At 42.6% G+C, this 18914-nt stretch overlaps 1 protein-coding gene across 1 annotated transcript in view; it reads right to left on the bottom strand.

The window, feature by feature from the left end:
* Positions 1 to 851: 851 nt before the first annotated feature.
* Positions 852 to 18914, bottom strand: part of ERN1 (endoplasmic reticulum to nucleus signaling 1) — an 85901-nt gene continuing 67838 nt past the window's right edge. The window contains exons 10-22 of the mRNA XM_032209999.1: positions 18734 to 18890; positions 16918 to 17036; positions 15089 to 15280; positions 13906 to 14167; positions 13112 to 13202; positions 11345 to 11534; positions 9407 to 9506; positions 7608 to 7807; positions 6177 to 6324; positions 5253 to 5380; positions 4768 to 4891; positions 4588 to 4655; positions 852 to 2858 (exon numbers count right to left, since the gene is read on the bottom strand). Coding sequence (XP_032065890.1) covers positions 2652 to 2858; positions 4588 to 4655; positions 4768 to 4891; positions 5253 to 5380; positions 6177 to 6324; positions 7608 to 7807; positions 9407 to 9506; positions 11345 to 11534; positions 13112 to 13202; positions 13906 to 14167; positions 15089 to 15280; positions 16918 to 17036; positions 18734 to 18890 — 1986 coding nt within the window. The 3' untranslated portion in view covers positions 852 to 2651. The remainder of the gene's footprint in view (positions 2859 to 4587; positions 4656 to 4767; positions 4892 to 5252; positions 5381 to 6176; positions 6325 to 7607; positions 7808 to 9406; positions 9507 to 11344; positions 11535 to 13111; positions 13203 to 13905; positions 14168 to 15088; positions 15281 to 16917; positions 17037 to 18733; positions 18891 to 18914) is intronic.

The following is an 18914-nucleotide window of genomic DNA, read 5'->3' on the forward strand; positions in this document are numbered from 1 at the left end:
GGGGGTAGCGAGCGGGAGGGGGCAGGCCAGGGGAGGGAGTGTTCTGGTATGGGGCCTCCGGAGCACCCGGTACGCAAATGCACGCTGGATTTCTGGATCTGGCGCACGTGTACAGGACCGGACCTTCTGAAACCCACCTCTGCTCCACTCACACAAGAAAAAAGCTTGGGGGCTGAGTTTCACACTCCTTCAAGCTTCTCCGTGCCAAAAACTTTTGCAAAGGAGTGCAAGATCTCCTCCAAATTCTTTTGTTCACTTGCAGAAGGTTCTGGTGTGAAGAAGTGAAGTGTTTGGAGGTGCGGTCTTGCGCTTTAGACGCAACGAAGCTGCTTGATGCTTCAAAAGTGGATCAGGTGACCCGCGCAGGCAGCCTTGGTGAGTCAGCAAAGCTGAGCATGGTGCGCTTGTCCCACTCAGCCTCTGCTCTCATGTCTCCGTCTTTGGAGCACTGGGAACAGGCAGTTTGGTGGCTCGGCTGGACAGGGGAGAGGGGAATTGGGCCGCATAAGTGGCAGGCTGGCATGCAGGTGCATAACTCCACTTACGTGCAAGAGAAGAGAGCCCCCTCACAGAGCCTGATTTCAAATAGGCCACGGCCCAGTAGTATACACAGACAGAGAAAAACAACATAATTATTGGGTTATCCTCCTACCATTTGTTTCAATCTTGAACCTATGACTAATTCTGGTCAGGTCTTTTGTTTGCAAAGGCTACGTAGATAAGAATGTTTTCCATTTTTAGTAATATGGAGGTACTATAACAGTGTAGGGGGGAAAAAGGCTTCAAAGCTTCCATTCAGATGAAAAGGAAGTTGTGCACAGAAACTTGAAATAATGGAGAATATACAACTGTTTCAAAAATCTACTTTTATTCTTGATTTGTGTGAAGCTCTTATTCAGAAGAAATATAAAAGTCCTGTACAAATAGAACTACAAAAATATGATTTCAATTAAGTTAGGTAAAGATTATCATTATTTTCAAACTTTGAAATCCTGTAATGTTTCTCTTTGGATATCTTACCTTAATATTCACTGTGTATCCTAAAACTAGTGGGGGGGGGGGATCCCTGTAATATAAAGCCCTAAATAAACAGGACAAAAAGACAAAGCAGAAACCAAGTCCCCATATTAATGCCCTATCACACCATTAGCCATTAATAATTTATGACTCACAACAAATACAGGAATGTAGATTAAAAACCTCCTCATCTTAAAAAAACATTTTTATCCAGATTGAACGAAAATGAACAAGCCAATGGAAAAGATGCTTTCTATGATTTTCCTTCTTCATGTTTATTTTTTTAATCAATTAGTACCCTGAAGAGGGCTTTGCTTTTATTAGAAAAAGAGCAATTTGGCATGTTTCACCTGTACCATTTTCATTGCGGTACTAACTTGTGATAAAAATTAAATAAATATAAATACACAAAATAAATATTTTGTAAAAGAGCATTACAAATAGGTCAACTTTGGAGCATGCTGTTGGGGATTCTTATTTGTTCTGCATGTATAAAAACTACACACCCTAGTTTTAAAGATACTGGAAAGGAAAACGGCGTCCTTCAGCATGGGAAGCAGATCCATCCATTGAGCTTCCCACAAGAGTCTGTGCATAAAGAAAACTGGTTTGAATGAACTAACAGGTTCCCCAGTAACTATTTGCCTGGTTTCCCGATACTTCTTAAAGGGTAATTTATACCCAAATCTTTTTTCTCCCTACTAACTGTTCATTTGGGTGAACATCTTACAGTGCAATCTTATACTTGACTATTCGGAAACAAGCCCCACTGAATTCAGGAGCACTCCCAGAAAGAGTACTGAGTTACCGTCTTAATCTGACAAACAAAATAAAGCACTTTTGTCAATTCTTACATTTCAATTACACAGCTAACTACTCACATTCTTGAAAAGAAACCTGAAATAGCATTGGAATAATAATTTTCTCCAGGTATGTAGAGTTTAACGCTATGATTCCATATCTGCAAGCTGGTAGCGCTGCACAGAAGTTGCACACGATTGTGATTTTAAGGACAAGCTGAGATCTGCGCAAATGTATTTGGAGACAGAGACAGGGACAGTGGCGAGGGAGGGGGCACATGTCTGTATTGCATCATGCATGTTTGATCTACCCCACCCCCCTGCCCTTTCCAAATTATTTCCTATCTGCTTCAAGTACATAAGCTGGCAGTGGTACAGAGACAGCATGCTACAGTTAAGAGGATTCTCTTCCTGAGATCCAAAAGGTGCTTGGCAATGTTATCGTTTTAACCCTTAAAAAAAAACACCATTCTGTGCAGTAGAAAGGCCTGAATGCCAGTATTAGAAGACCCTACAGGACAGGGTTCTCTTTGAAACCACAAGTGAGATGGGGAAAATACCCCGCCTCATTTTTCTTCCCAATTGGGAACTCCTCTGGATTGTTCCTGCTTTAGAAACCTGAGTCCTGGTACTGTCCCATCTCCCTTCCATTCGAATTCAACCTGGAATTTTCTTCCTGAGTCACAGCAGGCAGAGTACAAGGCACGTTTGAGACGTCTGGGTCTCAAAAGAGTTTGCTTTGGTTTTGGTTCACCCTTTTGCAGTTCTGTCAAGTCACCCTGCTAAGGCAGGCCGAATGCCTCGGCCCTGTAATGTGCAAGACAACTCCAACTGTCAAACAGCATCTCCCAGAGACATCTTCCTGGCCGAGTTCTGCATGTAATAAGGCTGGAAGAGTCTTTCCAGGCAGCAGATGCGCATCGCGTTGTAAGTGTGCAGCAGGAGATGAGGAAAACGTGACGTAAAGTAGGCCACAAAATCATCTGGGACAGATCCCAGGGTCTCCTGGACCTCCGGCGGCAGTTCTCGATAGTGATGTTTCTGTAAGCAGAGGAAGAAAGGGGCAAGGGTAGGCATGGGCTCACTTAGGTTGATAAGAAATCCATATTTTAAAATTGTTGTCATTAGTCTGCCTGCACTATTATATCAAGCATTTTCATCAGATCAGGGTGTCCAAGATAAGAGAAACCTTTGACTTTCCATATATATATATAAAGAAACTCAGCTCTGCTTGATCTTTTATTGGAAAAACAAGCCTTTTTTGTCCACTGTCATTTTTATGGTCTAAATTAGATGTTTGCAGCTTCTATTTACCCTCCTAAGAAAAAGACCAATGTTTTCTCCATTGTCACAAACAACAGCATGGGAGAAAAAACTGGTCAGGAAACAATACAGGTAGTCCTTGATTTACGACCCTAATTGAACTTGGGATTATGGTCCTAAGTCATGGCGGTCATTAGGTGGATCACCATGTGACCATGGCCAATTCTATGATCTTTCTTGCAGTGTTTGCTAAGCAAATGTTATGAAGCAATGCGGCGGTCAATTAAGCATGTGTGTTTTCCCTCATGGGTGTTTTTTGCTGAAAACTGGAAGTCAGGGACGGAAACTGCTCAAACTTGCCAAAAATCATGGTCAGGCGACTGCAGGATGCTGCAAATGAATGCAAAAGTAAGCTGGTTCCCAAGTGCAAAAATTAAATAAAAGTGTTTGTGTGTCTGCAGCTGTTGGAACTTCAAAATCAGGTTGAAAGTAGCTCTGGAGAGGTCTGTTGTAACTTGGAATGGTTACTAAGTGACCAGTCATTAAGCGAGCACTACTTGTACTTCATCCTCTCCCCCTAGAGCTGCTGCTCACGGTCACTTCAGGGAATTGCCTTTTATACTGACATTCAATGTTGGAAGGTCTTTTAATCCAGCGCTCCCCCTCCTTTCTGGCTATGAGGACCAGTAGGGGGAAAGAATCCAGGAACAATTTGTATTTCAATAGAGCGGAGCTAAATAAATAAGCTGCAGAAGATTGATTAAAACCGGGGTCCCCAACCCCCAGCCTGCAGCTCAGTCTTGGGCTACGGCCTGTTGGGAACCAGACCATGGAAGAGGCGGGTGTGCAGCTCCATTTGCAAAATAAAGGGCACGCACCACTCACACAAATGGAGCTTTGTGTGGGCACTCGCCTGCTGATTCCACAGTCTGGTTCCCAACTGGACATGGCCCAGGACTGGGCTGAAGCCTGGAGGTTGAGGACCTTGGTTTTAATTAATCAATCTTCTTTATTTAGCTCCGCTCTATTCAAACTCAAATTCTAGAAATCCATGATCAGAATTGTTCCTGAATTTAACTGCATAGAACTGCAAAATTGCAATTGAAGTGAATGTGAGAGGGAAGCTGTGACAATGAATCAGCATCTCAGCATGACTCCCCATATTTAGAAGCCAGAGCGGAGGTGGGTTCCTACCAGTTTGGCCCAGTTCAGCCGAATAGGTAGTAACTCGGTGGCCTGGGTTGTTGGAACTGGTAGCGACCTAGGCCTGCCACACCCCGAACCGGTTTTCCTACGGCGGTGCCATCTTGATTTTTGGTTCTGCGCATGCGCAGAACAAATGTCACTGCAGAAATGTATTTCCCCCCTTTTTTTAACGTTTTGCGCATGCACAGACAATTTTAGATGCAAATCCACATGCGCCAACCCAGCAGTAATGCCGGCAGCAACCCACCCCCAAGCCAGAGGCGCATCTGAGAAGCAATTAGCAATCCCAAAACACACATACCTTGTTCCTCATTGCCCGCAAGAGATCTCTTACTGAGCCCCCTTTATAGGAGCGGAATTTCCGAAGGTCTGCAAAGAAACATTCACATCAAGGCTTTAGAACTAACTAGATTCTTGCTTTCGAGATGAGTAAAACAATATACAGTGGTTCTCTCTGAAAGTAAGGAAAATAAAGTTGAACCTGTCTGAAGCGGGACGGTTATGTGCTCTCTCCAGTCCATCTTCACCACAGCTCTTCCTGCTCTCTCCAGTTCCTTCACTATTGGACCATCTAGAGATTCTTTTTCTATCCGGTCACTCACATCCTGCAATTAATATATCAGACATTTAGAGCCCATCAAGTTTGGCTCCAGCTTACATGAGCTCCCACCTCAAAAGCTTCCCCAATGGGCAGAAGAAGAAGATCCTGTGCTTGCTTCCACTATTTACCTGGGACTCCCACTATTTCCTGCTTAATGACCCATGCAACTTGAGTCAAGTGGGACTGTCGGGATTGTCATTGCTAAGCAATGTGTTCACATGACATCCAGTTTTATGACCACATCACTTAGCCATGGTGATCCCCGGTCCCAATTTCTATTAAAATCTCTGTATTTCTGAGTATAACGTAGTTCATATTTATAACATGCAGAGTTGAATAGTTCACAGAAAAAAATCATGATCAACCTGGAAAAATTGAAGCTGCTTCTCTAAGCTCCAGAAAAAAGGGTGCTTCAGGACACAATTAGCCGAAGGTCGTTTCTGAGGATCCATATTTATCATTTGCTCTATCAAGTCACGTGCAACAATGTCCTCTGTGGGGAAAAAATCGAAAACAAATTGGAACTGAACGTTCAGAGCCTTTTTATAGAGCTAGTATTTTTCTCCCTTAGGAGACAGGAAGCCAAAATTTATAATCCCAGTGCCAGAAAGAGAGAGAGAGAGAGAGACAGAGAGAGAGAGAGAGACAGAGACAGAGAGACAGAGGGAGGGAGGGAGGGAGAGAGAGGGAGAGAGAGAGAGGGAGAGAGAGAGAGAGAGAAAGAAAGAAAGAAAGAAGAAAGAAAGGAAGGAAGAAAGAAAGAAAGAAAGAAAGAAAGAAAGAAAGAAAGAAAGAAAGAAAGAAAGAAAGAAAGAAAAAAAACAAGACAACACAAAAACAATAGGTTCCTTCCATGGCTGATCTGGATAACATATGGATAGATCCTAATGGCATTGCCTATGTTTTGTTAACTGTTCCTGCAAGAGACGTTGATGGCACTGTGAGAGTTGTTTGGTCCAGAATGCTACTATATTTATTACCATGTTTTCCTGAAAATATGACATATCCTCATAATACAGCCATGCCACATTTTTCTGGTAGGCAAAAATATAAGCCCCCCCGCATATAAGCCCCCTGGACAACCCCCCCACCTCCAGCCAGGCAGAGCACTGCTCACCAACCTAGCAGTATCCCGAAGGTGCCAAGCCACGGGAACCTGGGGGGAGGCAAAGGTCACCGCAACACAACCATCAGTTTTCACATGTAGCCTAAACACCTGGGCTGGACATATGGAGGTATGCATGCCACAAACATCATCATCACCAACAGCTGAATCCTAGCCTGCTTACCATGGATCTCTGGATTTAGGAAATCCAGACTGTATGCGCCCAGTAAAATGTTGGCTTGCCGCTGCAGGGATTTGCCAAATGGATGGTTTCCTTCTGATATCACGTAGTAGAAAACACAACCAGCAGAAAAAATATCCACTGTGTGGGTCTGCAAGAGAACCATTTTCAAAAAAATATTACCATACAGCATCTTTAACAAGATTACAAGCCACTGAGGAGTTTTGGGGAGTTGGACAGCCTTAAAAATCCAGTGAATGAATGAATGAATGAATGAATGTTGGCCATATTAAAGAAAGATAAATTTCTAAGGTATAAAAAATATGAGAATTTCAACAGGATTGTTTATCGTGCCTTACTAAAATTCTAAAGCTAGTAGGGTTAAATATAATTTACAGAATTTGTGAATACAGAAGTTGTATTGCACAAGGCAAATCTTGCATTTAGCTGAATACGTAATAAATAATAAAAAATTAAATGTACACTAATTTCAAAATAATATATGATATTCTTGCGTTGGCAGTACATGTTGTTTGACACAAGGGGGCTTTCTCGGACGCTTTAGTTTTTATTCTTTTTTCCTAAATTCCTTTTCTAAGTGTGCGCCCTTATTTTTTGTTCAAAACACATCTGAAACATTCTCCTTCCTCAGCATTAAAACATACATTATTTTTCATCATGCAGCTCTAGATATGATACAACTCTACACAAAGGAAATAAATAGATTTAGTTTAAATCAAATCAAATCATAGTATGATGCTCTCTTAAATTGAAAGATTTATCTAATAATGTTAACAGTTCATCCTTGAATGCTGTATTAGGGATGAGAACAATTGCCTTTGATTTCAATGTATTAATTACTCTAAAATTGAAATCTATAGAGCCCAAGTGGATTTTGAAAGAGTTTGAACTTTGAAAAAGGCATGAGAAGAAGCTGGAACTGTAAAATACTATTTAAAAAATCTAGCAATTACAAACACTGTTCTTCTCCACTGTTTATAGCATTTTGCTGAAACCCAAAACAAGATCAGAGTGCTGATGACTTGACCCTCCCAATTGACCGAGAAGCAATTGGAAACATTCCTTCTTGCCCCTTTTCTGTGTTCTTCACTCCAAAAGGAATTTCTGACTGAACTGCAAAATCCACACTTATCTAAGGAGAGCTAATCTAGTCTAGGACCTTATTACAGACTGACTTTATCCTAAAGAGGGATCAGATCTTTCTTTCTTGTTAGGAAGGAAAACTGTGTCCCAGAGCTTAAATACTTTCAAACTTCTGCAGGAGACCCTACCCTGCTTCTCACCTTCTTCATGTGAGAGAAAGGAAAAAGAGGCCATCACATAAATATGTGCCTTATTTCAAATCACCATTCAAGGAAACCCCAGGAAAAAAAAAAGATTCAAAGCAAACGAAGCAAAATGCTTCTGACTTACCGGATTCTCTTTGCAGTCCTCGCTCAGAATCTCTGGAGCAATCCAACCTTCGGTGCCTGGGACTCCAGACCGGCGGCTAAAACTGTGCCTGCCGACAGCAAGCTTCTTGCAGAGGCCAAAGTCGGAGATCATGGCTTTCACCTTGCCATGGGCGTTCGGCATAGAGATGAGGATGTTGTGGGGTTTCAGGTCTCTGTGGACTGAAAGGAAGGCATAAGGAAGACCCCGAATGAGAAAAGAGCCAACTTACTGCTTCAGAATGTGACTTATCTCAAAAACCAGTCTGATTATAGACTTGAGTTACTCCCATATTAGTGATTTATAGCATCATCTGTTATCATCGTACTACTGTGGTATCACCATAAGAGATCCAAGCAGGAGTGAAATCCATCCGGTTCGGTCGAACCGGCAGGGATGATTGGCATCAGTTCTCCAAACTGTGTGGCAAAAATCCCTGGTGGCCACGCCCACACCCACACCCACGCCCACCTATTTGCCCTGTTGCCGCTCATCTCTTCTGGCCACTCGACCCGCCCACTCAATCCGAATGTTTCTTGCTCTGTTCACAGCAGCCTGTTCCTTTAAGATAGACCCAGGGAAGGAGGGGGCCGGAGGGGGGGCAGCTCTGCTGTGAACAGAGGGAGAAACGTTCAAATTGTCTCTGCCACAGAATTCAACATTAAATGCAGCAAAGACAATCCAAACATCTCTCTCTCTGTTCACAGCAAAGCTGCTGCAGCCTGTCCCTTTAAGATAGTCCCTGGGAGGGAGGGGGTCAGCAGGGAACCATAAAGTGAGCAGCAGCTCTGCTGTGAATGAACCAGTGGTGGGTTGCAGGCGGTACGTCCCGGTACAGGCCTACTGGTGCCTGCCGGGAGCACCGGGTACTGTTCCAGTACGGCACTCTGGAGGGCCCCACCCACCCTCCTTACCTGTATTTGAGCTCTTTGGCGCTTCCATGCATGTAGCGTACGCCGCTTACGCAACGCTCCGCCGAGCAGCTGGAGCATCACGGAGGCATCGTGAAGCATCGCAGGAGGTAAGGATGTATGCGCGTGCTGCACATGTTCATGTGGTGGATGCCGGGGCCCCCTTGCACTGTACCGGTTGCAACGGGATCCAGAACCCACCACCGACTCATACACACATTTTTTCCTACCGGATTCTGTGGGTGTGGCTTGGTGGTGGGTGTATGTGACTGAGTGGCCGTGACCATGAGTGACATCAAGTTGGCCACACCCACTCAGTCACAGACCCCGCCCCCAAGCCACATCCACAGAACTGGTAGTAAAAAAAAATTGAATTTCACCACTGGTCCCAAGTATAGGTTTTATATTCTTATGATGATGGCTGGTTACAACAAGCCATTGTTGTAACGATATAAAGTCACTAATGCAGAAATGATCTTCTTTTAATAACATTCATCTTTCCCATAGTCCTCTTAGAGAAGAAAGTCAACCCCATACTTTATGGGGTACACAGCTCACCAAAAGAGATGTTCAGCTCTTTAATTTCTCCTCATTATTTATGCTATGTTATTTATGTTAGTTATAATTCCTTAGATTTTTTTATCCCACCTTTGTTATGCTGACCTCTCATCAACTTTCAGCCAGATTTAGAATATTGCCATTATATAAAACAGTAATTCTGGCCTTAATTTGTTTGTTTTCCATCTCATAATCCAGACGCTCCCTCAGTTTTCCGGAAAATACTATCCTGCCACCCCAAACAAAGTCTCTAATTCTTCCCTCAAAAAATACAGCGGGAGAGCTGCCCATTAAAATAAAAGGGCTTCTTACCTATATTGAGAGAGTGAAGATAAGCCATGCCAGACATGGTCTGCTGTAAGAGAGTGATTGGCTGCAAGCCATGGTGACCAAAGTCCTTCTGTTCCACATACTAAAATCACACATACACAAAATCAGAACAAGATTAATGTTGCCATGCTCTGTAGTCTCCCTAGAAAGCAGACCAAGCAGCAATTTGTTTCTAGATAAACATGCATGTGCAGGAGAGCCGCCAAGGTGCTTTTCCAAAAGGCAACTGGACTTTCTTGTTGTTTTTTTCCCTTGAAAACATTTCACTTCTCATCCAAGAACTGAACCATTCGGTCAGAACTAAAAAAGCTTCTCAGATGAAAAGGAAGAGGATGAGAAGGTTCTTTTCAAGGAAAAAAAACAAAGAAAATTCAATTGCCTTTTGGAAAAGCACCTTCGGGGCAACTATGACCTGGATGGTTGAGAATCTTCATAGACTTCTGTAGGAGAGGTAACCAAATGACCATCTGGTGTTTGGGACTACAATTCCCATGAAGTGTGTAGAAATAGCAATAGCACTTAGACTTATATACCGCTTCACAGTGCTTTTACAGCCCTCTCTAAGCGGTTTACAGAGTCAGCAATTGCCCCCAACAATCTGGGTCACCATTTTACCCACCTCGGAAGGATGGAAGGCTGAGTCAACCTTGAGCCTGGTGAGATTCCAATTGTCAAATTGCAGGCAGCCGGAAGGCAGCAGAAGAAGCCTGCAGTACTGCACTCTAACCACTGCACCGGCTCTTTCTGGGTGTAACCCAGAAAGTAGCAGTCAAATTGGGAAATGAATGGTGTAAACCAGTTGGGCCTTGCTTTGAAACATTTGGGTATGAAAAATCAAGGTACAGAGCCTTGTAATTGGAAGGAGGCAAGAACAGAATAAGCAAGATCCTTTTGTGGAGCTGGAAATTCAGGGATCCCACCAGATAACGGCAGCTTGGTCATAGAGAGATGCCCAAAGGGAGACAGGAGAGGAAAAGCAGGAGTAGATCAGCCTGGAGGCACTGGGCAAAGGGAAGAAGAGGTAGCCTAAGGAAACAAGGCAGCTGGGAATTTTTAAGGGAAGACTTTAAAGGAAGAGAGATACAAAGTTTACTTGAGAGCAAGAGAGATAAGAGGCAAAGCCTTCAAATTAAAGGAGAGCCAGAAAGATTCCTGGTGAATGAAATGCAAAGGGGGGGAAAAGCCCAGAACTGTATCTGCTACCTATAGATACCGGAGGAAGAGAGAGCTTGGGGGTGCAATGGGATTTGTTTTGGTTGGCACACTCAGTCAATGTCCCAAAGGTGCTTTTTTCAAAAGGCAGCTGAACTTCCTTTGTTTTTCCCTTGAAGATGTTTCACTTCTCATCCAAGAAGCTTCTTCAGTTCTGGAGTTTCTTGGATAAGAAACAAAACGTCTTCAAGGAAAAAGAAAGTCCAGTTGCCTCTCGAGAAGGCACTTTTGGGACAACCATGATCATGGATGACTGAGAGTCTCCACAGACATTCAGCCAATGGGGAGAAGAAGCTGATGAGTGTCACCAGCAGACTGGGTTTGAACCCGAAAGCAAAGGGGAGGATCAAAATGTTTTTATGCGGTGAATTTTAATGTCATAAATTGCCTGTGTGTGAGTTGGTCAGCCATAAAAATTTGTTCATACCATGTTTCCCTGAAAATGACAGGGTCTTATTTTCTTTTGACTCCTGAAATAAGCACTTGGCCTTATTTTCAGGGAGGACTTATTAGTTTTGAGGCGCAGGAGGCGGCGAGCGGGATCACCTCATGGCTGCTGCTGTGTTGAAATTTTTTCAGGGAGGGCTTATTTTCGTAGGGCGGGCTTATTTTAGCACATGCGCTCAAAAGCCTGATTGGGCTTATTATTCAGGGAGGTCTTATTTTGGGGGGGGGAAAGGGTAATAATGATATATAATTTAGGTTTACCTCCTGTAAGGTGGCAGCACAGAGTTCCAGAGCAATGTACTGGAACTGACGGTCCCTCTCTGTGCAGAAGTAGCGGATTACATTCGGGTGTTCATCAGATTCACGCAGAAGCTGGACCTCCCGATCAGCAAAGCTGAAACATTCAGGGAGAATTCTCTTCACAGCGACATCTCTGTTGTCAAAGGTGCCCCTAGAAAAATCCCAACGTACAAGGGGGCAATGACTTAGCATTTATCCATACAGTTGGCTGGGATTTCACCTCTAATGCGGCATTAAAAAGCTTACAACAGTATTTCAAGAGATTTTTAATCTGGTTTAGAAAGAATACTCTAGGCTGGGGATACATTTATTGCAGGGGTGGGGTCTTTATAGTATTGCAAGGAGGACTCTATCAGAGAGTACTTTATTTTTCTAACTGGAAAATAAAAAGTGACATGGGTAGCACATGAGAGTTGCACTGTGCAAAGTTCCTAGTATAAAGTCACAACGTAAAACTTTTCCTTGGTCTCTGGAAGAACCTTTCTGCTAAGGAAGCATGATGGGAAAGGCAACGCAACAACTCTCAGGGCTACAATAAACTGGCAGTGATGCCACCTGAGTCCCTCATAAGATTGAATAAACAGAAAAGGCAGATTACATCATCCACATATAATTTCACTGCATCCCTAAAAGGCACAGAAGATCAGAGCAACTGTGTGCATTTAAGCAACACTTTTCAAGTATCTGAAGGGGCATTATGAAAAAAGATCAGGACCCATGTACCATCATTCATTCCAGAATATACAAAATAGAACAATAGAGGCAGATTCTGACTGAACATTAGGAAAAGTAGCCGTGGGATCAGTAACCCAGAAAAGTGATGCTTGACAGGGTCTCTTCAGGTGGAAGCTACTTAGCCATGCTTTAAGTTTTTAAACTGAGCCATAGTTGATGGCCTAAAGCAGGGGTACCTAACCCTTAGGCTGCCCCCCCCCACTGGTCCGCAGCCCTCTAAGAACCAGGCCACACAAGCAAGCGAAGCCCCATCTGCACACGCACAAGATCCAGGTAACATGTGAAACCGAGCCCTCTCCCCAGACCGTGGGAAAACAGTCCTTCACATAACTGGTCCCTGGTGCCCAAAGGTTGGGGTGGGGAAGGGTGCTGGCCTAAAGGATTTTGTTCTTACAATTAGTAAAAAAGATCAACATGGATTTTATAGTATGAAGGGCCACTTAAGAAAGGCTGGTATCTCTCAACAATATACAGGTAGTCCTTGACTTATGACAGTGGAGCCTGGAATTTTGTTACAAGTCATTGGAGTTGTAAGTCGAGGTACCATATGAGCAGACTTGATTTTACTACTATTTTTACAATGGTTCTAAGCGAATCACCATGGTTGTTAAGTGAAATATGCGGTTCTTAAGTGAATAATGTGATGGTTAAGTAAATCCAGCGTATTGGCATTGCTGGAAAATGGCAAAAAACCATAGCAAATTGTGATCACATGACTGCGGAAGGCTACGATTGATCTTAATTGGGAAATTGACGCAAAACGCAATCACATGACTACAGGACAGGGCCGTTGTAACTTTGAGGGTGGGTCATAAGTAAATTCTCTTAAAATCTGTCATAACTTCAAAACAGTCATTAAATGACCGGTCATAAGTTCAGGACTACCTGTACAGAACTGCAGAGACATCTGTCTGGTTACATTAATTTGTTACAAATGGATCAATGAAATGCTAGATTATGAAATATATCCTGAAAATATGTCTTTTGCTTTACCTATAAACAATGGTGCCCTCGGCTCCATGCCCAAGGACGTCCTTCGGATGGAATGAAATCTTTCCAACCACAATGGTGCCTGAGTTTCCATCTGGGAAGCCACGAAAGAAACAGGAAGAAAAAGAACCACACGTTTACATTTTTTCAGTAGCTGTTTAAAGTATCAATTGCAAAAGTCAAGATAAAGGTTTTAAAAGGAATTAAGAAGTTCAATACTTCAAAGATGACAATGGCAGTTCAAATATACTAAAACAAGCAAACACTAAAGTGGTATCAACAAGGTATAAGGGCAGCTCATGGACCTAAGATTTTGTTAACTTGCCATGTTGCAATGTAACTTCCTGAACCCTGATTTAGTCTAGAGGTGTTGGATTTCAGTTCCCGTGATGCCTAATCCGCATGGCTTTTAGGCATGTTGCTAACAATTATTGGGACTGAAATTCAATCCAGAAAGGATCCAGATAAAAAAGGTTGCTGATGAATCACTTTTCCAACCCTTCACCTGAAGATAGCAGATCCTGAAATGTTCCTATAAGGATGAGAAACATTGAACGACAGAGGATCTGTGCTACAGAAAACTCTTTACACACACTGGTTCAGTGGGCAATTGTATGAGGTTTTCATTAGTGCTTAAACATTGGATTAGATCACATTTATACAAACCTGAATTTTAAAAAAATATCACAGATACGGTGGCCAAAGCCCACAAATCTGACCTGATGGGAAATATCATTAATCCTAACCCCACTGGGGGGAGGGGGGAGAAATATATATACTTAGTCAGGTTTTAGCACCTCCTTCAGGTTCGGTGGAAAGGCAGCTTCCAACGTCAGAGGCAGAGAGGTTGGAGTAGGCAGAGTGGTTTGACGTCTTTGGCGACATATTTGGTGAGCTGGTGGCTGAGCCATCTTGCCTGGCACAAGGACCCTCCAGAGTTTCTGCCTCAGGAGGAAGGTCTATGGGGGGTCTGAAAGGCTGCTGCTTCAACAACTGCAGCTTCTCTTCGATCTGTTTCTGGAATTGCTGGTGCTGGCGCTGCTGCTGATGGTGCATGCTCTTACAAGAATAAAAAATAAATAATAGTCATCTTAAGCAACAGGAATGAGTTGGAATGATCCCATAAAGCCCACTCTTTCCTTAAACCCTTTCAATTATGCTTTCAATTTCCTACGTAGTTAATTCTGGGAACCGGAATACCAAGAGGTATTGGTTGAGGAAAGCTTCTGAAAAGACTTAAAAATATCACATTCATTGAGAGGGGAGGGTATACTATATAAGGCAGGGGTGTCAAACTCAAGGCCCAGGGGGCCGGATCCGGCCCACGGGGTGCTTAGTTCTGGCCCCTGGGGGCTACCCTGGAAACAGAGAAGGACCGGCCTATGGTGCCTCTGCCAGTGAAAATGGAGCTCGCGAGGGCTGCAGGCACCCCTCCCAAGCTCCGTTTTTTACTGGCAGGAGGCCATTGCAGCTGAAAACTAAGCTCGGGAGGGAGCCCATTTTTGCTGGTAGAGTGCTCAGGCAACCACAGGCGCCCCTGACATGAGTGATATTGAGCTGGCCACGACCCCACCCCCCTCGAGATTAAACACAACCTTGATGCCACCCTCAATGAAACCCATTTTGACATCCCTGATGTAAGGGTTAACTATATCATTGTTAGATTTAATTTTCACACCACAGTGCCCAACTGCGCAGAAGGTTGATTTCATATGTTTTTACTGATGTAGAAAAATAAAAAATAAGAGTTTATTATTTTTACAAGATTATTTATTTTACTTTTCACATAGAAAGCAGAAATTGAGTGACCTGGGATGCCTAAAAGGTTCCTTGTCAAAAAAAAACCTAAGCATGTCTATACCCCCTTATCCATGCCCAACCATTCACTATTGTTATATTATTAAGACATCCCTGGCTCAAGAGTTCATAGAATATAATTTGAGCGTGAATATTGCTTTAAAACGGTGGATACACACATACCATGGGATAGGTGATAACAAAGGCTACCCAGCCAACAAGCAGGAAAGTGCTCAAGAGAACGGTGGCAAAATTCTTCAAGATGGAATCAACCGGAGCCTCTTGTCGGGTTGTAGTTTGGCTGTTTGTCTCGGCAGCGTTCTCTGGAACAGGGCGTGGCAAATTCTCCTCAGGACTGCCAGCCATATTAATTGCCTGAGAAGCAAGAACAGCATCAATTTGAATGATCCCTTCTCTGCTATGACAGGTTTGTTTCTTAAACAATTAGAGAAAATACTGCAGAGATACAATTTTCAGCCTTCCTAAGAGGGAATGAAAACTGGCCCCATCAAAAATATACCATGTTTTCAAAGATCAGTTGACAGTTTCACATTTCAGATTTAGGGTGGGGGTGGGGGATTTAAATTCTAAATTCAATGTAGAAAGTAGGCAGCTCCTCCTAGGTGATCTGTTTCTTATGTCCTACATTCAAAGGTAAGCTACTAATATTTATTAATCAATATTGAACTCCTGCATAGAGGATCCTCAGTGAACTCTCATCAAGTGATCAGGCATGCTTAATTTATCTTCTGCAGGGCTCTTAACCTTTGAATATATATCTGAGGGTCCTTACCAGGTTACACAGGAAGCCCACCCACCCACACCCTTGGTCTTCTGTTCCTCTGCAAGACCTATAAAATCACTGATTCCAGCCAAGAGAGCTGCAAACTCTTCCTGTGCATGTCCTAACAAATGAAATGCAATGATTCCATTTTGAACGTGATGGTATTGTGTAGAAGAAGATATACCGTACTTTTTGGAGTATAAGACAACGCCCCCCCCCCCCCAAGTGGTAGAAATGTTGGTGTATCTTATACACCGAATACGGCCAGTTTTGGCCTCCTGAAACCCTGCCCCGCACATCCGTTTTCAGCAAAAACGGGGCTCCCAGAGGATTTGGGAGGCCTCCAGAGTACTCCTGGGGACTGGAGAGAGCGAAAATAGCACTCCTGAAGGGTTTTGGGAGGCCAAAAATGGCCCCATTTTTTTTTGCAAACAACAGGGCGCTCAGAAGGCTTGGCAGGCCTGCAAAGTGCTCCTGGGGGCTGAAGAGAGCAAAAACAGGATGTGTGGAGGCCAAAAACTATTTTTTTTCTTGTTTTCTCTTCGAAATCTTGGTGCGTCTTATACTTTGGTGCATCTTATAGTCTGAAAAATATGGTAATTGGGAATTAGCTCCTTAGTGGCAAGGTAAGGGCAAAAGCATTTGAGGTAATCTGAGGAATGATGTTAGTCTTAAGGTCATCAACATAGTCTATTAACACACTCTTAAATGGGGAATGCATCATGCTGGAATCGATTGTTACATTACACATGGCATACTAAAATGTGTGTCAAAAAAACCCCTTCTGTTCACATCTGCTTTTAAGCAGGTTAATTTGAATGGTTAGGGTTTCTAACTGATCTCTAAGTAGGATTTTTAATTCTAGTTCTTTATTACTGATTTTAGATTGTTTTGTGGCATTTTGGAGATATTAATATTCATTTGGTATTTGTGTTTATTTTTATTTTGCAAGTAAGCCAATTTGAAAAGGCTGTTTAGCCTTTAAGAATGACATAGCTCCTGAAAAAAAACCCATGAATAATATATTTGCTTGGGGAAATGTACTGACAATATTTGATGATTGAATCTATTTAAGAAAGACTGTTAAGGAAGCTCATCCTTTGATCTGCGAGAAATTGCATCTAAGATCTTTATTATACTGACTTCCATTTATGTACATTTATTTTATGCAAGTGGAATATTTTCTAGTAAATTTGTTAACTGGGTTTTTAAAAACAAACAAACAAACCTCTTCAAAAACTTTTTTGTCTGAATCTGCTGGGATCACATTTTCCTGACGTTTCGGCAGGTTGCTTGGAAATTTCTCCAGGATCCTGGTGGAGGCTGATAATGGGGTCTCATGATGCCCTTCAAATAGGAACATGGTTTCTGTTACTCCCAAAGGGGAAAAAAATGTCCACGAAACAGTTTCATACAGTATACTTTCATTTAAATAGCTCGAAAATATGGCAGCATGATCAAGAATACAAGAAAACAAGGAACAGTCCCAGTTAGATGATCAAAGGTTAATTTAACCCAGAATTCAATTTCCAATTTCCAATTTCTTCAGAGGTGAGTTCCCACTGGTTCAGACCAGTTCGGCTGAGTAGGTAGTAACTCGGCCTGCCACGCCCCCAAATCGGTTCTATCGTCGTCGGCGCCATCTTGATTTTCACTTCTGCACATGCGCAGAACAATCTTCATTGCAAAAATGTAACTTTTTTCCTTTTCTAACACTGTGTGCATGTGCAGACGTTTTTAGGTGCAAATGCGCACGCACGCAAAAAAAAATGCGCACCAAACCGGCAGTAATGCTAGCAGCAACCCACCCCTGAATTTCTTGGAATATTGCAAACAAGACAGGAAGCCAATAACTGTCCTTCCCTGTTATTGGTTCCCAAGGCTGGTTGTGTCTGAGGTGCCACTCAGCTATCATAGTAGCAGTCACCCATAGCAGGTTGCCTTCTTAGACTGGAATCTATACGGCTCCAGATGTTAGTTGTCATCCCTGCCCCAGAACTACTCCTCATTGGCTAGGCTGGCTGAGAATGCCTGGAGTTGTAGTTCCGCAAATATTCAGAGGCAAAAGTTCTTTTCACTAATCTGAGAGTTTATCCAACCTCACTTAAAAGAGGAAACATAACAGAATAACAGAGTTGGAAGGGACCTTGGAGGTCTTCTATTCCAAGCCCCTGCTCAGAAAGGAAACCCTATACCATTTTAGAGAAATGGTTGTCCAGTCTCTTCTTAAAAACCTCCAGTGTTGGAGCACCCACAATTTCTGAAGGCAAGCTGTTTTCACTGGTTTATTGTTCTGTCAAGCAATTTCTCCTTAGTTCTAAGTTGCTTCTCTTCTTGATTAGTTTCTACCCATTGCTTCTTGTCCTGCCTTCGGGTACTTTGGGGAATAGTTTGACTCCCTCTTCTTTGTAGCAGCCCCTGAGATATTGGAACACTGATATCATGTCTCCCCTAGTTCTTCTTTTCACTAAACTAAACAAACCCAATTCCTGCAACCGGTTTTGAATTCCACCTCTGTGGAATAGTTGCATATTCTATCCTTTTACATTAATACCCAGAATCGGAAACGAATCACATTGCTAGTTCATTAAAGCGAACGTTCTGGCTTTCAACTTACCGATAGCAAATGAACTCAACAAGTCAAGACCTCAGATGTAACTCTGGAGCATGCTTTTGTGCTTCATAATAATCTTATTATACTTAAAATGACTTTTTCCCTTCCAAGTTCCCCTTCCTGATATATATTTTGCAAAAGACAGAGAACTTTTTTTAAAAAAACTTTAAATTAAACCAATTATAATATGGTAGAAATTGAATGGCTTCTATGAAACTGCTATTTTGTGCATTATGGTTAGTATATTCATAGAAAATATAATTTTATTATTTTTCCATCTCTTGTTTATTAAAAATCCATCAAAAAGGAAATGGAAACGCAGTTGGATTTACTTGGACAGTATGTTTCAAGAATCCACGGTAATACTTATTTTAATTTTCCATTTTGTTCACCAGAGGGCAGTATAATGTAGAAAAAACTTTTCAGTTACCTATTAAAAGCCAGTGGTTCCTCAGATAATGGAGTCCTTTCTTTGATTTAAATTCAGGCTGGAACCTTAGATCAGTACTTGGGGTGATCACACATTCTTCGATAGTGACTCCTTGTATTTTAGGGCCTTCTATCAGTGGAATGGGACTTCCCCGGGGCTAGAGAAAGAGAAAGGAACGACG

This window comes from Thamnophis elegans, chromosome 2, assembly GCF_009769535.1.
Source record: "Thamnophis elegans isolate rThaEle1 chromosome 2, rThaEle1.pri, whole genome shotgun sequence".
In the NCBI taxonomy this organism is placed as follows: Eukaryota; Metazoa; Chordata; class Lepidosauria; order Squamata; family Colubridae; genus Thamnophis; species Thamnophis elegans.